The sequence below is a fragment of the Panthera leo genome, chromosome A3 (genome assembly GCF_018350215.1).
Source record: "Panthera leo isolate Ple1 chromosome A3, P.leo_Ple1_pat1.1, whole genome shotgun sequence".
Lineage (NCBI taxonomy): Eukaryota > Metazoa > Chordata > Mammalia > Carnivora > Felidae > Panthera > Panthera leo.
Genome location: NC_056681.1, coordinates 42,801,338 through 42,822,208, shown reverse-complemented (window position 1 = coordinate 42,822,208; position 20,871 = coordinate 42,801,338). Strand labels below are relative to the sequence as shown.

At 46.4% G+C, this 20,871-nt stretch overlaps 1 protein-coding gene across 2 annotated transcripts in view; it reads right to left on the bottom strand.

Moving 5' to 3' along the window:
• Positions 1–1,422: 1,422 nt before the first annotated feature.
• Positions 1,423–20,871, bottom strand: part of BANF2 (BANF family member 2) — a 36,009-nt gene continuing 16,560 nt past the window's right edge. For both annotated transcript variants that reach the window (XM_042931688.1, XM_042931687.1), the window contains 2 exons: positions 10,282–10,410; positions 1,423–1,622 (listed from right to left, as the gene is read on the bottom strand). In XM_042931688.1, coding sequence (XP_042787622.1) covers positions 1,476–1,622; positions 10,282–10,407 — 273 coding nt within the window. In that variant the 5' untranslated portion in view covers positions 10,408–10,410 and the 3' untranslated portion in view covers positions 1,423–1,475. The remainder of the gene's footprint in view (positions 1,623–10,281; positions 10,411–20,871) is intronic.

The following is a 20,871-nucleotide window of genomic DNA, read 5'->3' as shown; positions in this document are numbered from 1 at the left end:
ATGAGTGGGTGTTAACTCCCTGGCACTCCCTCCCTGCCCTGTGCATGGGTAGACCCTACTCCTGCAGCTAGAGATACCCTCTGGCAAAGGGTACTCAGGTGCTTACTGAAGGAAGTTACTGGACCGTACTAGAACAGTGAATGCCAACAGCATATGGGGCCAGGCTCCAATACCATCTGCCAACATTTTCTTGAATTTAAAAGGCCTGTTTAATGGGTTCATCTCAACTGAATTATTCCAAGTGAAAGAAGCCAGTCACACAAAAGGTACATATTATGTGATTACATTTATTTGGCTTTCTGGAAATGTCAAAACTATGAGGACAAAAACCAGATCATTTGTTGGCAGGGGCTGGGGAGGGCCACAGGGATGACTATGGGGAGGTACCAGGGAACTCTTTGGGGTGATGAAAGTGCTCTCCATCTTTATTCTGGTAGTGGTTTGGGGACAACGCATTTGTCAAAAGTCACAGAACTACACACCTAAAAAGGGCAAGTTTTCCTGAATATAAATTATACCTCAGAAATCGGACTACAATGTTCTTAAAAATATGTCTGCATATTAGCTGGTGTTTCAAGAAAGTTTAATTCTCTTCTCTTGAGGACTTAATGACTTGCTTCTAAAAATAGAATAAGACAGAAGTGACATAGTGTGAATCAGAGACAAGGTCATAAAAGGCATTGCACTTCCTGCTTGCCCTCTTACTCCCTCTTGAGTCAGCTGCTTTGGAGGAAGTTAGATGCCACTCCATGAGTAGCCCCATAGAGAGGCCTATTTAAAGAGCAACTGAGGACTCCAGTTGACAGCCACATGAGTACAACATCTTAGAAGTGGATTCTCCAGCCTCAGTCAAGCCCTCAGTTGACTGCAGCCCAGCTGACGGTTTTCACCCTCATGGAAGACCCAGAGACAGAAACATCCAGCCAAACAACTGCGTGAGATAAAATGGCTTGTTTTAAGCTGCTATGCTTTGGGTTCCTCTGCTGTGTAGCAATAGATAATCAATACACTGGCTTCAAACTTAAAGTAACCTATTCTAAAATAATCCATATGCTGAAATATTTGGTATGATATTCATGTAAGGTGAATGAACATTGTTTTTAGGTGGTCAATTTGAGGATCACTTGTCTTTCGTTTGTTCTCTTTTATATATTCTTGTACTGCTTGGTATAATGACTGTGTATCCTTAAAGTTAAAAACAAAAGTAGGGCACCTGGGTGGCTCAGCTGGTTGAGCATCAACTCTCAATTTTGGCTCAGGTCATGATCAGGTCGTGGGATCGAGCCCCACATCAGGCTCTGCGTTGAGCAGGGAGCCTGCTTAGGATTCTCTCTCTCCCTCTGCCCCTGTCCCCTACTTGCGCTCTCTCTCTAAAGTAAAAACTAACAAAAAAGAACAAAAAATAATGACCCCAAGCCTGGGTATCAGTTCAGAACATGTTGTTTACCCAGGCATCAGAGCAAGGGGATGTGTGTTCACAGGAAGCAGGAACACCACTCCTTCAGACAGTTAGAACTCTCCTGGGCCTCATACTCGGTGGCGCCGCAACAGCAAATGAGCCACTTCTGAAACTCGGCTTCATTCTTGTGCATCAGAAGGAACTGTCCCAACAGGATGTAGGCCTGTGGGGAGTGGGGGAGGCATGGAGAAAAATGGGAAAGGTTATAATAAGCTGGCCCAGATGTGCTCTTCTCCAACACTAGGGATCGCGTGAAAATCAAAGGAAGGGGCACAGGTCAGATGTGGGGGAGAATGACGGCAGGCCCTGAACCCCTAGCCAGGGTGATGGGGATTCTGGGACTGGCCCTTGGTGAGGTGTGAGGCCGAGATAAATGCACATCTCTCGGGATGGGATTGAGGGCTGTCTAGCCTGGGGTGAACCAGAACTTTCCTTTCTCAACTTTAATGAGCCCATAAATCAGCTGGGACGTTGTTAAAAGGGAGGTTCTGACTCAATTAAGTCTGGAGTGGGGCCTGAGAGTCTGCATTTCTTTTTTTTAAGTTTATTTATTTTTGACAGAGACAGAGTGCGAGCATGAGCTGGGGAGGGGCAGAGAGAGAGGGAGACACAGAATCCGAAGCAGGCTCCAGGCTCCAAGCTGTCAGCACAGAGCCCGACGCAGGGCTCGAACCCACAAACTGAGATCGTGACCTGGGCCGAAGTCAGACGCTTAACCAACTGAGCCACCCAGGCCCCCCAAGAGTCTGCATTTCTAACATGCTCCCAGCTGAGGTGGTCCAGGGACAACATTTTGAGTAGCAAGAGCTTAGCATACTTCTAATGCTCCCTTCTGGCCTCTGATCTAGTATTTCTCTCTCTCTCTCTCTTTCTCTCTCTCTCTCTAAAGATATTAAGTAATCTCTACATACAATGTGGGGCTCAAACTTACAACCCCACGATCAAGAGTCACTGGCTCTACCAACTGGTGCCAGCCAGGCACCCCTAGTATTTCTTTTTAACACACCCCCACACACAAACACACACACATGCACGTGTGTGTGCACACACAGAGGAGTCAGAGAGGCTCCCCACCCCATCACTTTCTCTATTGACCTTGCAGAGTTTCTAACTCTCTTCACTTGACATTGTGGGTAATTCTGTGCTGTCGTGGTGGAGCGGAGACCGTCTTGAGCATTGCAGGAAGTTCAGCAGCGTCTCTGGCCTCTACCCACCAGATGCCAGTAGCGCTCCCCCATCCCTCCAGACTGTGACAATCATAACCATCCCCACACATTGCCACGTGTTCCCTTGGGGACAAAATCTCCCTGATCAAGAATCACTGCCCGTGGCGTTGGCAGATGAGGGGCATCTTAGTATCAATTTGTTCTTGCAAACCAGCTCTGTGACCTTGGGCAACTCACTTACCCCGTAGTGAAGACCCCAAGAACCCGGCCTCAGTTTCTACATCACCTGAAGGCACACAACATGCCCCCCCCCCCCACCTTGCAAATGGAATTAAGTGGATCTAGAGCAAGAACATTAGGAAAATGCTAATGCCTTGCTTGGCCCGGAATATGTGGGGGGAGCACGGAATATATAAAACTCCATAAACCTTGCCCACCTTTCCCTTCTGAAGAGTCTGTGTGCATGAAAAACACATGTAATTAACATTAAGTACACCGGGACAGATAGCTCTATGGCATTCTCTCATTCTCTAACTACTGCCCCACAGCCTTCCACTTCTCTCTTACAATTTTATCACATGATTATTGACAAGGAGCAAGCTCTCCATGGAGAAAGTGGTGCCCGAGACTGCATGGCCAGGATTGACTGAGTCACTAAATGGTGAAGCCTGGAGATTTAAGGTCACGTAAACGCCTGCCTCTCGAGGCTGGTTTGGGGGCCTCTAGCCTGGAGTGAATGGGAACCAGCGTCCATGCTTGCCGTCCTGGGTCCTCTCCAGGAAAACCAGCTGGTGTCTGTTTGCTTTCAGTTACATAAAACAAAGCAAACTTCACCCTAACCAAAGGGAGCATTTTTTTTTTTTAAGAAATTAAATAGTAGCTGAGTCCCAGCTGTAAAATGTGCCCAAGCCTTGGAGCTTGGGGTCTCTTCTTTTGAGTCATGGTCCAGTTGTTGAAAAGATTGAAAAAACAGCCAGGATGTCATGGTCATGTTAACCTGCTACCTTCATCATCTTTTTAGAAAAGCCATATAGATGCTTAGAACGATCTCATTTTACTTTATCAGTATACTTGTACTTTTGCTGATGATTTTATGGAGATGTTTTGTAATTCAACATTTAAAAAAAAAGAACATTTATTGAATGTTCATTGAGCCAGTAGCTTCAGTGGATGTGGGAGGCGCAGAAGTGAATAACAGAATCAAGGAGAGCCTTGGCTCTGCCCAAGGAGAGGGAACATTAGTGATGATAAATGGTAATGATGGTAATAGCAAGTGTCACTTGGGTACCTTCAATGGGCTCCAGACCCCTGGCATGTTTTAACCCAGTTTCAATCTCCAGATGGAATCACCAAGAATCTGAGAAGTTGACTCCTGTTTTCCCGAGCCCCATTCTTGCACATCTCGACTGACAGAATCTGGCCGGGCACCTGTGGCAGGCTCTGCCGTTTCGGAGGCCTCGCTGCTGGTCATCAGCCGGTGGTGATTGGAGCCTCCACATCCCCACCAGCCTCAGCAGCCAGGAAGCCAGGGAATGTGTGGCACGCAGGACCAGAGGCAAATTTTCCAGGAATGCCATAGGAAGAAGGGCCTCTTCTTGTGGCCTCCGGAGCCAAGTTGCAACCTGTCTCTTGTCCTCTCACCCTGCCACCTTCCAGTGGTGGGGAGGGAAAGTCAGCCCACGTCACCCTGCTCCCAAGGGAAGCCGGAGTCGTGGGCCCCCATCACGGCCCTGCCCAAAGCCTGCTCGGTTTCTCCGCTGGTTCCAGAAAGCGAGGCCTTCACCAAGGAGAAGAAAATCTCTCGCCTCTCTCTTGGACCAAAGCTCACGAATTTCTGGCTGCGGGGAGGGAGATACACACAGCAACGCCGAGCAGGCAGCGTGCCCCCACCACCCCGGACAGAGCCCCCCTTGGTTTAGTGTTCTGCTGCTGCATCTTGAAGTCCTCAGTATATGTGAACGAGGGGTCTCATATCTTCATTTTGCACTAGGTGGCTGGTCCTGGTCAATGCCAATTAAAACTTTTCATCTTCACGGTAACACCTGGACTTTTCTTTCTTTCTTTTTTTTTTAACTTTTAAAAAATTTGAACAAAGTTGGCGCCCATTAGTTTTAGGTGGACAACAGAGGTCCGCCATCTTGCCCTCTCTGATTCTCAGGTTTGTCTGACGCCTCTGCCAGGAGCTGCCACTGCTTGGAGCCTACACCGAATGCTCTTACGTGGCCACAAGGCTTCGTTGTGTGATCAACAACTCTCTTTTCCTCTCACCGACTCTTCAGCCTTCATGGCCACTGGTAGCCATTGACAGTCTTGAAAATCCAGTACCTCTCGGTCATATCTGGCTTAAAACTCCTTGCCTCTAGTGCAAATGCTCGATCCAATGCAGGGCTTGCCCCTTCTTCTTTCTTCTCCATGTCTCCCTGGGATATCCTTTTTTCTTTTCTTTTTTAAGTTTATTTACTTATTTTGAGAGAGACAGAGACAGCGTGTGTGGGGGAGGGGTAGAGAGAGAGGGAGAGAGACAGAGAGAGAGACAGAGACAGAGAGAGAGAGAATCCCAAGCAGGCTCCATGCTGCCAACAGAGAGCCTGACATGGGGCTCAAACTCAAGAAACCATGAGATCATGGCCTGAGCCAAAATTAAGAGTCAGACCCTTAACTGACTAAGCCACCCAGGTGCCCTTTGGGGATATACTTATACTAAAAAAGTATTTGTTTAACTGACATTCAGATTTAACTGAATGGGTCCCTGCATTTTTTCTGGCAACTCTATGCAGGGTAACCCCAAACTTGTGTGACTGACTTCTTGTAGGGCCCAGATGTCTGGTAGTGGGGTCCTCTGAATTACCAGCCCCCCACCCCTGGGACTGTCTGCCCAGATTCAAATTTCACCTTCCTCATCCTGAGTGACTTTGGAGCAGTCATGTGGCTATTGTGTGCCTCTGTTTCCCAATCGGTAAAATGGAGGTGAAATCGTATACCTTATAGGATTTTTTGATGATTAAATGAGATATATGTCACACACTGAGGCCAGTCAGTGGCTGACATGTAGCAAACATCACACACAAGTTCTGCTATTAGGAGAGCCTTAGGCAGCAGGTGGGCACTCAGAACATACACCCCTTCCTGACCTTCCAAGTATCTTTCAGGAGGAAGATTTAGTCTCAAGGATATGACTTTATAGTGTCTTCAAAGAGCATTGAACCAAACTAGAGTCTCTGGGATGGAAACGTCCTTCCTCCCTGTTGGATGACTTCAGGGTTATCCCCACAGTAATGCACCCGCCCCACAGGGCACTGCTCAAAGTCCCTGGATTTACTGAGTGCCTGGAAATTCACTTGCCCCTGGGCAGGGCTTTCATAGGGAAAGGAGGAGTACAAAGATCATAGAACTATGATCATAGAACATAGAGGAGACGTGGGAGAGCCCCAAAGGCAAGCTGTGCCTCTCTAGCATAATGAGTGTGGGTTCTCAGGCCATGTGTGCAAAAAATAGTCAACAGTACAAATGTCACAGCAAGGGGTCCTATTGAATACTCAGTGTTCAGAAACACAAGCTCGTTAGGCTGGGGTGGGCAGGCAGAAAGAAGCCTTTCTTCCCAGAGAAGGTCAGTTGTGAATGGCGTCCTGAAGCAGGTGAATGTCCATTTCAAGAAAAGCCTGCAAGGCGGGTGGTCCTGTATGTGTTTGTGATTCATGGACAGTCTGGCTTGGGTATGGTGTGGATGAGGGTGGGGAATATAAGACAGAGCTAGAGCTGGGCTATGGAAAGCCTTCAGCGCCTTATGCACAACGTATTTCCCCTTCCTGGTCATTCCTTTGTCCTTTGCAGCCCTTTCACTGTTAAATCTAGACCAGCACTATCCAGTAGAAATTTACTTTTTAACGTGTATTTATTTATTTCGAGAGACAGAAAGTGAGAGAGAGTGGGGGAGGAGAAGAGAGAGCAGGCTCTGCACCATCAGTGGAGAGCCCCATGGGGGGCTCAAACCCATGAACCGTGAGATCATGACCTGAGCTGAAGTCAAGAGTCGGACGCTCAACCAGCTGAGCCACCCAGGTGCCCTTATCCAGTAGAAATTTAATGTGAGCCAGCCACATATATAACTTTTAATTTTCTAGTAGCCACAGGAAAAGGGGGGGACTAAACAGGTGAAATGAGTTCTGATAATATGCTTTATTTTCTATTTCAAAAATATTATCATTTCAACATGCAATCAATAAAAAATTATTGATGAGATCCTTACATTTGGGGGGGTACTTTAAAATCTTAAATCTTTAAAATCAACCTCGTGTATTTTACATGCAGCGCACATCTTTATTCAGACAGGTGCTCAAAACGTACAAATGGCCAGCGGCCAGCGGTATCAGACAGCAGAGGTCTAGATTCTCAGAGATCTAGATCTGCCAAAGCTGACTGGCTCAGGAAAGGGCAGGCACAAAATAACCCAGGAAGGGTGCAGCCAAATTTTTGACTGTCGAGGTCCTGAAGAGATTTGGGTGAATCCATAGAGGAATCAATAGTTTTAGTTAAAAGTCATGCCGTAGCTGAGGGAGGGGACAGCCACCCCCCAGCAGAGGCCAGCAAAGACCAACGTTAGCGTGAGGCCCAGAAAGGTGTCTCTCCCTAAGGTCTCCTGCAGGCAGGGTATAAAAAGCCAGGAGCTCAGAAGAAGTCACATCTCTGCACGTTACTATAAAGATGGATATATGTGTCATTACGCATGTGTCCAAACCCAGAGAAACTCTGCAAGTGAACCCTAATGTAAACTGTGGAGCCTGGGTGATTATGACGTGCCAGTGTCATTTCTGCAATGGTTACAAACGCACCGCTCTGGTGGCGGTGTGGCTAATGAGAGAGGCTATACACGTGTGGGGGCAGGGGGTACGTGGGAAATCTCTGCATCTTCTGCTCAATTTTGCGTGAACCCAGAAGTGCCCTAAAAAGAAAAGCTTTAAAAATCTATAGGAGCCTGCATTTTTATCTGCTAAATCTGAGACCCCTTCCCTGGACCAGGCTCTTACTGCTGTCCCTAACCACCGACTGGTCCTCACCCAGAAACACTTGTTCACCTACAAAGTGTCTCGTGGATCCTTTCACACACCCAGCCAGGCCCCAGCCCTGGTGTCTCATCACCAAATCCCAGTGGAAGACCCTTTCATACTGCAGTAGCCACTTGGACCCTGATCCTCCTGCGTGGTTTGTGACGATACAATCCATGGCCATTCTCACCCTCATTTGGGCCCCTGATCAAGGCATTAACTCCCTGGAGCCTCTGTCTTCTCCTCTGTAAAGTGGACATAGAGGCCCTCCTCCCATTTGCAGGTGAGTGAGTCAAAGCGGGTGAGTCAAAGCAAAGGAGAAAGGCGAAATCCCTGAGTCAGTGCTTGGAATCAGCAACCCTGGGAATGAGTAGCGCCTGGAAGTAGCGTGCTGATCTCCATGCTCACCAGGAGGTTGTGAACACAAGAGGGGCCTGGTCATACACAGCCAAACACTTCCTTCTTCTCTACAGCCCTTCATCTGTGTAACAGGTTCCAGGATGCCTGAAAATTTCCCATTATACATTCATCCCATTATCTTTTTTAAAAATCTTTATTTTTTTTTAACATTTATTCATTTTTGAGAGAGAAAGAGAGAGAGAGCGCGTGAGTTGGGGAGGGGCAGAGAGAGAGGGAGAGAGGGAGACACAGAATCCGAAACAGGCTCCAGGCTCCGAGCTGTCAGCACAGAGCCCGAAGCGGGGCTCAAACTCACAAACCGTGAGATCATGACCTGAGCCGGAGTCAGATGCTTAACTGATTGAGACACCCAGGTGCCCCGATTCGTTCATCTTAAATATGCCAACTGGTCAGTTAGGCTGGAAACACAGGCTGGAAAAGGTAAAACTAGGGGGATAGGAAACAAATCAGTGGTTGCTAGGGGCTGAGGGTGGGGGATATGAAACACAGGGGGACATTTGGGAGTGATGGGATTGTCCTAGGTCTCGATTGTGGTAGTGGCTTCATGACTGCATGCATTTGTCAAACATTGTGGAACTGTGTACTAAAAAAGGTGACATTTGCTATATGTAAATAAAAATATTTTTTTAAATGCCGAGTATGTCTGAACAACAGCAAAAAACATTAAATCAAAGGTGTTAGAAGCCAGAATAATGGTTACCTCTGAGAGTGGGGGGATGACACAGGCCAGGGAGAGACACAAGGGAATCATATGGCATTCCGGAGGTGTCCAATCACTGGATCTGGGGCGGGGGGGGGGGGGGGGGCATGAGCATATATACATGTAAAAATTCACTGAGCTGAACCCTTCCTATCAATGCAGGCATACCACAATAGAAAAGAAAAAGAGACAATCATTTCTTTCAAAGAGGAATTTTCCATGGAAACTGTCTCCCTAGCAGGCTTGCTTACTTCACTACCTGCTTGGTCCCATCTTTTATCCTGGAGGAAAGAATCAAATCTACCTCAGTCCCGGATCGCCAGCTTCCTAACAATATCACCTGTTGGATGTTAAACTGACTGGTAAATATTCAGAATATTTAGCAGCTGGTGCAGGCAAGGTGTTAACCAGAAAACCACAGGCCCAGTAGTTCAGACGCCCCCTGGGAGCAGCCGTGCATTGCCCACTGAAGGCACACCACGCTGATTATCAGTTGTGCACGCCACAGTTCCCAGCCTCTTTGGGTGTTTCTGTAACATCTTCCTGCGTAGTGGTGCAGACTGACATTGAAAACTAAGGGGATGGGGGCTCCCGGGTGGCTCAGTTGGTTAAGTGTCTGATTTTGGCTCAGGTCATGATCTTGTGGTCTGTGAGTTTGAGCCCCATGTCAGGCTCTGTGCTGACAGCTCAGAGCCTGGAGCCTGCTCGGGATTCTGTGTCTCCCTCTCTCTCTGCCCCTCCACGCTCACACTCTTGTCTCTCTCAGTCTCTCTCAAAAATAAACATTAAAAAAAACTGAAGGAAATGAACAGCCATAACTGTGTGTGAAATCTCTCCACTGAGTGTGCAATGTTCTGCGTGAATTCCCATTTGCCTCTGCCTGTGCTCACTTTCTTTGGGTTCTCTTGGGATCATCTCCTATTCTCCCCTAAAGTTCCAAGCAGCTTTACCAGCACCCTAAAACCAAATCATTACATAGAAAAAGAATGTTCGGATTCCACTGGATGCCCTTGAGGCCATTCGTGGGTTGTGAGCGACATCTTGGAAGCTCGTATCTTACTCTGGTGTAGCCCCCAGTCTGCTGTTACTCCACCTGCCGCTCTCAGGGCGGTGCCCTGGTGGGGCAAGTGAGACCCCGCGAGTCTCTTCATGGAGATGGAAATGTGTCCAAATCATCCGTCCTGACAGCTCAGCCCCAGGCTCGGGCGGCCGGCTCACTTCTGTTGACCTCTGGGTGTTGGAACACCCAGTGAATCATACCTGGCCCAGCTGCTCTGAGCCAAAGCCATTCAATTTGCCCATCATCTGCTGGCCCTCGAGGCTGCCCAAGCATGAGGGGTCAGCAGCACTGAAGACTGTGGCACCCTGCCAAGTGGCAGCTTTCCTCTCTGATGGCGCCTTGCAGGGACACAGAGCAGCGGCTGCCATCTGGCAGGACTAGGGGAAGAGACATTGGGGAGAGAAGTTGGGGAAATAGGAAAAACAATGAATTACCTTGTTGAAACCTTTGGTGACCAAATTGATTGCAAGCTCATGGCTGATCCCGTCCACCCAGGCAACATCCTTTTCTCCGATGGGTTCAGAGAGAAAGGCTCTCAGCCTAGGAGACATGTGATTCATCTTCTGTAACAGCAGTGGGAGGAACACAGTTAGAAAGTGGCCGGCTGCTCACAGCGAGAGGGGACAATGGGGGACTGCCCTGCCGAAGGATGGGGACAACAGATGATGGCAGGCTTCCTTCCAGCACCCAATAGTTATTGGGGACTTTCAGATAGCAGGGGCAGTGCCCTGCACTGAAGGCCTCAACACATCCATTGCCACCTGGATGGGATGAGAGATGTGTTATGATGGCTGTGGATGAGTTCAGCAAATTCCACCAAAAGAGTGTGTTTAACACTAAGAACTGCAACAGGTTCTCCTCTCCTCCTCTTCCCTCCTCAAGTGCTTAAAGGAACATTGCTTTTTGAGACTAAGCTTGCAGTTGGGGCAATGGGAATATGTGGGTCATAGGTGCAAATGTTTAGTTATGTGGGATGAATAAATTCTGGGCAGCTAATATACAGCATGGTAATAATGGTTAACGATAATGTATTGTATACTTGCAAATTTCGAAGAGGATAGATCTTAAGTTAAATCTCACCATACACACACACAGAGAAGGATATCTATATGGAACTCATGGAAAAGTTGTTTAGCTTGATCGTGGTGATCTTTGCACCATGTATATACATTGATCAAATTATACACCTTTTAAAAAAACTTTTTCCTGGAGTGTTTTTTTTAATGTTTATTTATTTTGCAGAGTGGGGGGTGGCAAGCAGGGGAGAGGCAGAGAGGGAGGGAGAGAAAGAATCTCAACTAGGCTCCACGCTGTTAGCACAGAGCCTGGCATGGGGCTCAATCTCATGAACATGAGATCATGACCTGAGCTGAGATCAAGAGTCAGACTCTTAACAGACTGAGACATCCAGATGCCCCTGTACACCTTAATATAAACAATTTCTATAAGTCCAGGATATCTCAATAAAGTTGTCTTAAAGAAAAAAAAACATTGCTTCTCTTAGCTAATTAACCTACCTTCTCCACCACCAACACTTTTATCACACTCTGTAATAGTTGGTTGTTTGGTGGCAAGTAACAGAAATCTCTTAAGCTGGATCAAATATTAAAGAAAATATTATAGAACTCAAAAGCCCAAGGATAAGGACAGGGATGGTGCAATTGGGGCCACAGCTCCATTTTCTCTGATTCTTTCAACTTTTTCTCCCTGTTTTGGTTTCAGTCTTGATTGGTTCCCCTCATAGCAGTGAAATGGCTGCTTTAGGATTCACATTCCTCAACACTCCACCCCGGAAGAAAAAGGAAACAGAGAGAACGTATCTCTGAGGAGTTCCAAGCAGAGCCCATCCAGTCTTGAAGGTCTACACAGGGCCGCCAGTGTGAGCTTAGTGTTGGCCATATGCCCTAGTCCTAGATTTGGAGTGGAGTTAGCTTTCTCTGAACCATACAAGCTGTGAGATGAAGCAAAGTTTACCTGAACAAAATTAAGATTATTACCCAGAGAGGGTAATAGGATATATTAGGATTATTAGGATAATTTATTTATTTATTATTTATTAGGATAAATTAGGATTATTGCCCAGGGTGGGGGGGGATGAGTGTTAAATAGTAACCATAATATCCCACTATAGTCCACCCCTTTGGTGCCCCAACATCGGTACATTCTCATTCCCTTACATTGTCATCAGAAATACCCACACTGGGCAAACGTAGACTCACCTCCTCCCTCAAAGGGTGAAGCCCTATGACTCATCTAGTTACTGGATTCAGATTCAAGTTTGTATTTTCTGGAAGATGCATCATAATCTCCATCATGTCTGGAAGTAACAACTCATGGGATGGTAACCTATAAATTAAATTCTGAACTTCACTACCATCAACATAGTCAGTGCTAGGGGGAGAAAAAACCCGTGTATCTGCAATAAAATTTTCCAGAAGGGCAATTCTCCATTTGAAGAAGGGGACAATGGGAAACACATTCAGATGTCATTGCCCTATAGTATATACAATATTGAGGAAATATTGGGGGAATTCCTTGCCATGATGGTAAAGCAAGTTCCTCAGTTGGCAGAGATAGTTGCCCCCAGTTCTGGGTTCAGGTGTATCTGCCCCATCCACTGCCTTGCTAAAATCTGAGTGGGCATAGGGTTGATGTCTTTGGAGGAGTATCACTGCTTTAACAACACACTTCTTGTGGGTACAGGTTCGGGGATTGCCCTGAGGAACGGGCAATTTCAGGCATTAGTTGGCCACTTGCTTTGGCAAGTCAGTACCCTAAAGAATTTACTGGGTTTCTTCTATTCAAGTCCATGGGCCAGTAGTTCAAGCTGGATTTTGTTTCAGGTCAGAATCCTTGAACTGGCAACTGGGTTCTGTGTCTTGCCCACTGCCTTGCTCCTCAGATTCGTGGCATCTTCCTTTACCTCTGATGTGAAGGTACCCCAAGTCTTCTCCTGCCCCCAGATATATCCTAGCTGCATGTTCACAGTGAGTTGTCCCTGTCATCAAGCTAGATGTATCTAAGATCAGATGCTCCATAGAGACCTGAGAACTGGGGGCACTGCTTTTCCAGGGCCCCAATCTTTTGTTAAGTCACCCTACTTGCTGCCCGTGTTCTAACTTTAGCTCGATACATTAGCTTTGCCGACCCAGTGGAGCTTGCTTATCGAAGTCCAGTCACTTTGGATTGCAGGCCACTGGCAGAAAGACCCTCTCTCAGCAAAGCTGGGTTTTTATCCCTCCCCATTTTCAAATGGGCACCCCTCCTTCTAAATTGGAGTCTTCTAGGACCTTAACAAAGACTGCCAGAGGTAGCCAACATCCTGAGTATTTCCCTCCAGATCTCCAAATGTCACATCTCCCTACACATAGGGTCTCTATCACAGGGTAAAACAGGAATAAGCAGCCATTTTGCTAAACCACGATCACCATCTTTCTAGTTCTGGGTAGAGACACCCTGCTGCTCTCTGTGTGAATATGTCTTCTTGGCTGAGCCACTTTTGAGGTTTCGTTATTGTAGTATCCCTTTCTTGGTACCAAACTCTGGGTCAGTTTGGACAGTTCATAATTCAAGTAACAGAAAAAGCCAATTCAAACTGGCTTGCACAGTAAGAAGGTTTTATTAACATATGCCACCTAAAAGCCCAGAGGTGGATCACAAGCCTTCAGCTTGAGTTCCCTGCAAATCTCTTGGCTCAGCTTTCCTTTATATGTCGGCTCAGTCCTCAGCTTGACTCCTTTTTGGAAATAATTGGGCTGTAGCCGGACCTGGTGTCCCTTTTGCAAGATGCGACCCCCTCCCCCAGAGGAAAACTGTTTTTCCCTCGAAGCTGCCAATGGATGCCTTCTCCAGTCCAAACTGTCACATGCCAAGCCCTGATGTGTGTCCTTCCTCTGGTTCAGAAGGCAAGTCAGTGACCTACAAAGCACATAGGCTGCAGGGGTGGGGGTGGGGCACAAAATCGGGGTAGCTGCCATGTTAGTGGGGGTAGTCATCCCCTACCACCATACGGGACAAGGTCAGGAGAGCATACCAGTGTCCACCACATGGTCCTCAGTAGATTGTGAGGGCCACGGCTACCTCCTAATGCCCTTTGCTGCCCACCCCAGTCCCAGCCCCAGTGCCTGGTATGCAGTAAGTTCTCAGTGACCTAAGTGACTGATCCATCCACTGTTTGCAAACACTTCCAGCACTGGTCCCTTTGCCTGTTCTTATGCTCCCAATTCCCCACATTTAACGTCCAGCTCCCCTTGTAAGCCTTCCTGCTCCAGGAGACATTTGTGACACTTTAGAGACACAAATTCTCTAAGAAGCGATGAATCCGAAGGCACTGATTGTAACAGCCAGGGGACTCCTAAGGACAGAGGCCTTGATGTGTGGTGGGTTCAAGGAAGGATAGCAGGAGCCAAGACTGGTTGTCCAGGGGCCCCTGACGCTGTGGGCCTCAAATACACAGATGTGTAAGCTGGGAATACACTATTATGTGGAGGGCATCGATCTCTTCAGCAGCTCAATATGAAGATCTCTCTTAATCGGTGCAAATGCATTAAAGGGTGAGCTTTACAGCCCCCATCCTTGGATGATGAGTCGGGATCAGGGGTCCAGCTCAGGTCTGGGCTATAGGAGATTAGAGTTTCTAAGCAGGAGGAAGAGCCCCAGAGAGTTCTGGCGGGGTTTACCAGGTTTGCCCAGGGAAAATTCCATTCACTATCCACGTTGGCCATCTGGTAAGTTAAACAGTTCTGCCCATTAAAAGAATAAATGGAAACTACAACATTGCTATCAATGCAGCAGCAGCATCAAAGACAGGTAATGATTAGCAACACCTTGTGTGTATTTGCTTTTCTCACACACCTCATCTCACTTTGATCCTTGAAGCACTCTGGGGCATAGGCAGCAGCGATTTTGATCCTCCTGAGGACCCACTAAATAGAAGGCCCTCACATTCATTAGGATGTTTTTATCTGCGACAGTGGTTCTTAACTGGGTGCAAATTGTTTCCCCCTCTACACCCCAAACATTTGGCAATCCGTCTGGAGACACTCTGGGGTGTCAAAGCTGAGGGAGAGGGTAGTGCTATTGCCATCTAATGTGTAGAAGTCAGGGCACCACCGAACGTCCCGTAATGCACACAACAGACCTCCCACAACAAAGAATTATCCAGCCCCAAATGTCAATAGTTTCAAGGATGAGAAACCCTTGGCTAAAAGTAACAGAAAACCCTGACTCAAATGGTCTTAAACAAGAAATACTTTTCTTTTTTTTAACGTTTATTTATTTTTGAGACAGAGAGAGAGACAGAGCATGAATGGGGGAGGGGCAGAGAGAGAGGGAGACACAGAATCGGAAGCAGGCTCCAGGCTCCAAGCCGTCAGCCCAGAGCCCGACTTGGGGCTCGAACTCACGGACCGCGAGATCGTGACCTGAGCTGAAGTCGGACGCTCAACCGACTGAGCCACCCAGGCGCCCCAAGAAATACTTTTCTAATCTCACATAATCAGAAATCCATGGGTGAAGTGGACCCCAGGATTTTGTCCGTTAGTGGCCATGTCAAGAACCAGACTAGCAGCGTCCAAGGTCCCAAGGTGCATACAGAATTTGTGTGGATCCTGTCCTGACATGGAAACTTCCAAAGGAAGGACAGACCATTTCTTCTTAAGTGTCTCCAGAACCTCTTCAGTAGAACTTGCCTTAGTTTCATTGGCCAGAACCAGACAACATGTCTGCCTGTAAGCCAGTCACTGGCCAGGGGAGTGATCTGTGTGGAGGTGTGGATGAGGTCAGCCCCCTGAACATAAATAAGGCAGCTCAGAGAATGCCAGGTTCTGGAACAAGTAGGGAGAGGCAGTGGATACAGGGTAGCAAAGGCCCATGTCCACCACGTCTTTCAAACTAGTCAAAGGATAGGGCCATCACAAGTAGCGCTTCTCAAAGTTTAATGTGCACACAGACCACCTGTGGCAGGGGTGGGGAGTCTTGTCTAAAAATGGGGGTTCTGATGCAACAGGTCTGGGGTATGACCCGAGGTGCTGCATTCCTAACCAGCTCTCAAGAAGATGCCCAATCTGGGGGCCCACAGATCACACTTTGAGTGGCAGGGAATTACATGATGCTATTCCCCCGCCACCTTTTTTACATTTTATATTGAATTGTGGTAAAATACACATAGCAGAAAATTTATGTCTTAACTATTCTTAAGTGTCTAGTTAGGTGGTGTTGAGTATATTCACACTGCTGTGCAACCAACCTCCAGAAGTCTTTTCATCTTGCAAAACTGAAAACTAAGTCAAATTTAGAATTGACTACTCCAGATTGCTCATATAAGTAGAATCATCAGTATTTGTCTTTTTGTGGCTGGCTTATTTCACTTAGCATGATGTCTTCAAGGTTCAACCATGTTGTATCATGCACGGGTCAGAATCTTCTTCTTTAAGTTCATTTATTTATTTTGAGAGAGAGAGAGAGAGAGAGAGAGAGAGGCAGGGTGTGTGTGTGTGGGGGGGAGCATAAAGGGAAAAAGAGAGAGAATCCCAAGTAGGCTCCACACTGTCAGCAGTGTGAGCCTGACATGGGGCTTGAACTCATGAACCCTGAGATCAAGACCTGAGCTGAAATCAAGAGTTGGACGCTTAACCGACTGAGCCACCCAGGCACCTCAGAATCATCATCTTTTTTAAGAATGAATAATATTCTACTGTATGGATACATCACATCTTGTTTATTCACTCGCCCATCAGTGGACATTTGGCTTGCTTCTACCTTTGGCTATTGGATAATGCAGCTATCAACATAGGTGGGCAAATATCTCTTCAAGATCCTGCTTTCAGTTCTTTTGGATTGAGTGGAATCGCTGGATTATATGGTAATTCTAAGTTTCATCTTTGGAGGACCACTGCACAGTTTTCCACAGTGACTGTACCAATGCCGTGTATTCTTAAACTTTACCACACATTAGGCTCATGCTGGGAGACACAACCCATGCTTGGGTCCCTCCTCTACCATTGGACTTAATTAGCACAGGCCGTAGGCCGGACATTGGAACTTTTAAAAACTCTCAGGTGAGTCCAATATACTGCCAAGTTTGAGAACCACTGTTTCTCTGTCATTTGCTTTTTTCTCATAAAGTAATGAGCAGGTTTTCTAGGATGATGGGATTTCAACTAAATGGGACTTTATAGTGGGTTGTCTAATGTCCATGTTTCCAGATGGCTGATGCTCACCAACTAGCAGGCAGTGTCTGTCCCCCTTCCCCAGGCACATCAAATCCTCATTAGCCATCGATAGGAAGATTTAACTATGACCCCTGACGGCTTTGAAGTCAGAGAACTTCAGAGCAGACAGACCTCAATAGCGGCCTACTCCTTTTTTTTTTTTTTTTTTAATTAAAAAAAGGGATCTTCACTTCAAAGGAAATTTTACCTGGAATCCCTTTATATAAAATAGATCAAAGAAGAATTACTCTATTGACTTTCGAACGAGGGGAGGGCACTAGAGCCTACCCTGGATATGTGGCGCCATCCCTATGCCCCCCCACCCCTTAGGTCCCCTTCAGACCTCTGTCTGATCCAGCCTAAAACCCTCATTTCACCCTAAGAAAACCAAGGCCCCAGAATTTCAGCGGCCTGCTCAACATCCTGCACCTAGCACAATATGGTTGGCTCTGTTTCCCAGAGGAGTACTCCTTCTAAGTCCCCGGTCAGCTCCTGGGTGGGATTCAGGGTGGGCTACATTATGGTCAGATCAATCACTTGACCACCCTATGACAATACTACCACAGATGCCTTAACATGGTCCTGCCCCATGAAAGAGTCTTATATTACAAGGTGTTCTCTCAATGACACCATTTTGAACCACAAAATACTGTTTGGGGAGGATACATTGGCAGGAAATGACTTTAACCAAGTCTGGTTTTAGAGGCTCAGAAAGTCACTTACCTGTTTAAATAAGGAGTAAAAGGGTCAATGGAATTTAATCATGATTCCCAAAGGAATGACCTTCTAGTTGCAAATGTTTGGCATCCTTTAAAGATCATTTTAAAAATCTATACAATAAGTCTTTGTAAGGAGGCAATCACAAGTGCCCCATCAGATTAATGGAGTGGTGGTGGGGGGGGAGGGTACTGCTCTAATGTCATACAAATTGGAACTGGGAGCTTGGGATACAATTTCTGGTGGGGACATCGTTGTACACGAATTCAAAAAGTGAACATCTCAACAACCATTAGCTGGAAGTGAAGTTCATTATTCTCTGGAGCCCAAGTAAGATGACTCAGGGAGTGACCCCAGTGATAGAGACACAGGTGTGGACCATACATGAATATAGTTAGAATACGATAGTTTCTTTGAAATCTAAATGGAAAAGTGTAATATTTCTAAATATATTACTTTGCATAATATGTGATTTTAAATGTATATAATTAAATTATGAAATGAAAAGGTGTAAGTAAACTATTTTATCTACATCCCTATGAGTTCGTATATTCAAATGGCCAAAAAAACCATTCGGGGGTGGGGAGGGGTCTTCTTGTTGAGTAAATGAGAGATTATCTTATTTTTGTGTTTGCTTTTTTTTTTTTTAACGTTTATTTATTTTTGAGACAGAGAGAGACAGAGCATGAACGGGGGAGGGTCAGAGAGAGGGAGACACAGAATCTGAAACAGGCTCCAGGCTCTGAGCTGTCAGCACAGAGCCCGACACAGGGCTCAAACTCACAGACCACGAGATCATGACCTGAGCTGAAGTCGGCCACTTAACCAGCTGAGCCACCCAGGCGCCCCATATGTTTGCTTTATATTTGGGCATATGTGGCACTGCCTACTCTAGGGAACTGAGGATTTTTTTTTTAATTTTTTAAGTTTATTTATTTATTTTCAAGAGGTAGAGAGAGAGAGCCGGCAGGAGAGGGGCAGCCCAAGCAGGCTGTGCACTGTCAGCATGGAGTCTGAGTGGGGCTCAAACTCACAGACTGTAAGATCATGACCTGAGCCAAAACCAAGAGTCAGACACTTAACTGACTGAGCCACCCAGGAGCCCTGGGAACTGAGATGTTAATACTACCTAAGCTTTATGCTTTGCTCTCACGTTTTATTGAAGGGATATGGGACAGAAATCTGCATAGGCAGTAACATTGTTGAGAATGCTGCTACCCACATTTTGTTCTAGAAAATGCCCCCGTGGTGAATGTTTTTTTAATGTGAAGAAAAAAGTATACCTTTCAAATCTAGTATATTTCTACCTTGATGAAGAAACAGAATTTGTAAACATATTTCTCTTTTTACTCAGCCTGCTGGGAAGCTTTGAGCTAAACCAAATGGCCACATAGAGAAATTAGCATGGATAAAACCTCTCTCCCCTCCTAGTTACCATATATGCTTCGTCTGCTCAATGCCCTCATTTTCTTTCTAATTTTGCTTTAAAACTTACATTCATGTGCTCAGAGTACACACACACTATTTAAATTATGCTGCTTTACTTTGTGCTCAAAGCCTCAAAGATACGGAGAATAAAAATCATTCCTAAACTAAGCAGATTTATGGAAAAATTAAGGTCCATCCCTATGGCCTCAAAACACTGCAGCCTTGTAGTACCAAGAGAGGGCAAGAGAATGAGGGTTAGAATAATCTCAGGATTGTCCCTACAGAGGCCTTTGGCCTGCAGTGTGGATGGGGAGACAATGGAGTTGGACCAGAAGGGAATGAGGACAGTAGACACTTCTCACCATCAGGATCCAAGGGAATGTTGTTTGTCAAATACCACTCCTGGCTCTATATACCTCTGCCCCGCTCTTCTAAGCTACATCTTCTCTCTTCAAATGAACCAGTCTGCCTCTCCCTCCCAGTCATTCACAAAGAATAAAAAGAAGGGTGGTAATATTCCTTGGACAATGAAGTCTGACCCTGCGGGGCTCTCTCCCTCTTAGCCGTTAAAGTTCTGAGGAGACACTGTAAGGTTGCCTCCCTTTTTGGATGGACGCTCATGGCCTCAAGACATAGGGCTCCACTTTGTACCATCAACTCAGGAATTACTTTCCGGGGCCTACCATGCTCACCACAGTGTCATGGGATTGGCCCATGGACACACCTCACCTTCTCAGACTACATGCTGGAGCACCTATGAATGCTTCTCTGTGAGGATGGCTCAGTTGATGGTCTCTAAGCTTGCTGGCGGCCCTCTTTGCCACCACATATGGAGAGCCTGCCTGAAAAGGAAGCAACATGGACAAAAGCAGATCTGAGAGACAGAAGCCCCCGGCATTGCAGATGGGCAGAAGAAACGCCCAATATAGGGAGTCAGAGATAAGTGGGTGCAAATATCTGCCCCTTCACTTACTAGCTGGGAGACTTGAGAGGATTTCTGAACCAAAGGCTCGATTTCCTCATCTGTAAGGTGAGCATAATGAATGTCACCCAACCACAAGGTGGCTGTGCAGATCAGATGAGTTAACTGAATGTCAAACGTGCAGTACTCTGTCTGGAAGAGAGTAAGGACTGCTGCAGGACAGCCAATTCAATGGGGTTGTATTACATCACGACTTCCCAAGCCTATTATTACACAGATCTCTATGGTTATATGATCAAGTGGATTTCTATTGCTTCTAAGCACTATCTTCTTGTTTAAGTTTTTATTTAAATTCCAGATAGATAAAATACACTGTAATATTAGTTGCAGGTGTACAACACAGTGATTCATCACTTCCATACAATACCCAGTGCTCATCACTACAAGGGGTCTCCTTAATCTCCATCATCTATTTCACCCACCCCTTCTACCTCCCCTCCAGCAACCCTCAGTTTGTTCTTTATAGTTTGCTTTCTGGTTTGCCTCTTTTTTCCCTTGCTATGTTCATCTGTTTCATTTCTTTTTTTTTTTTTAATGTTTGTTTATTTTAGAGACAGAGAGGGGAAGCACAAGCTGGGGAGGGGCAGAGAGAGCTGGAGACAGAATCTGAAGCAGGCTGCAAGGCTCCGAGCTGTCAGCACAGAGCCCAATGTGGAGCTTGAACCCACGAACCATGACATTATGAC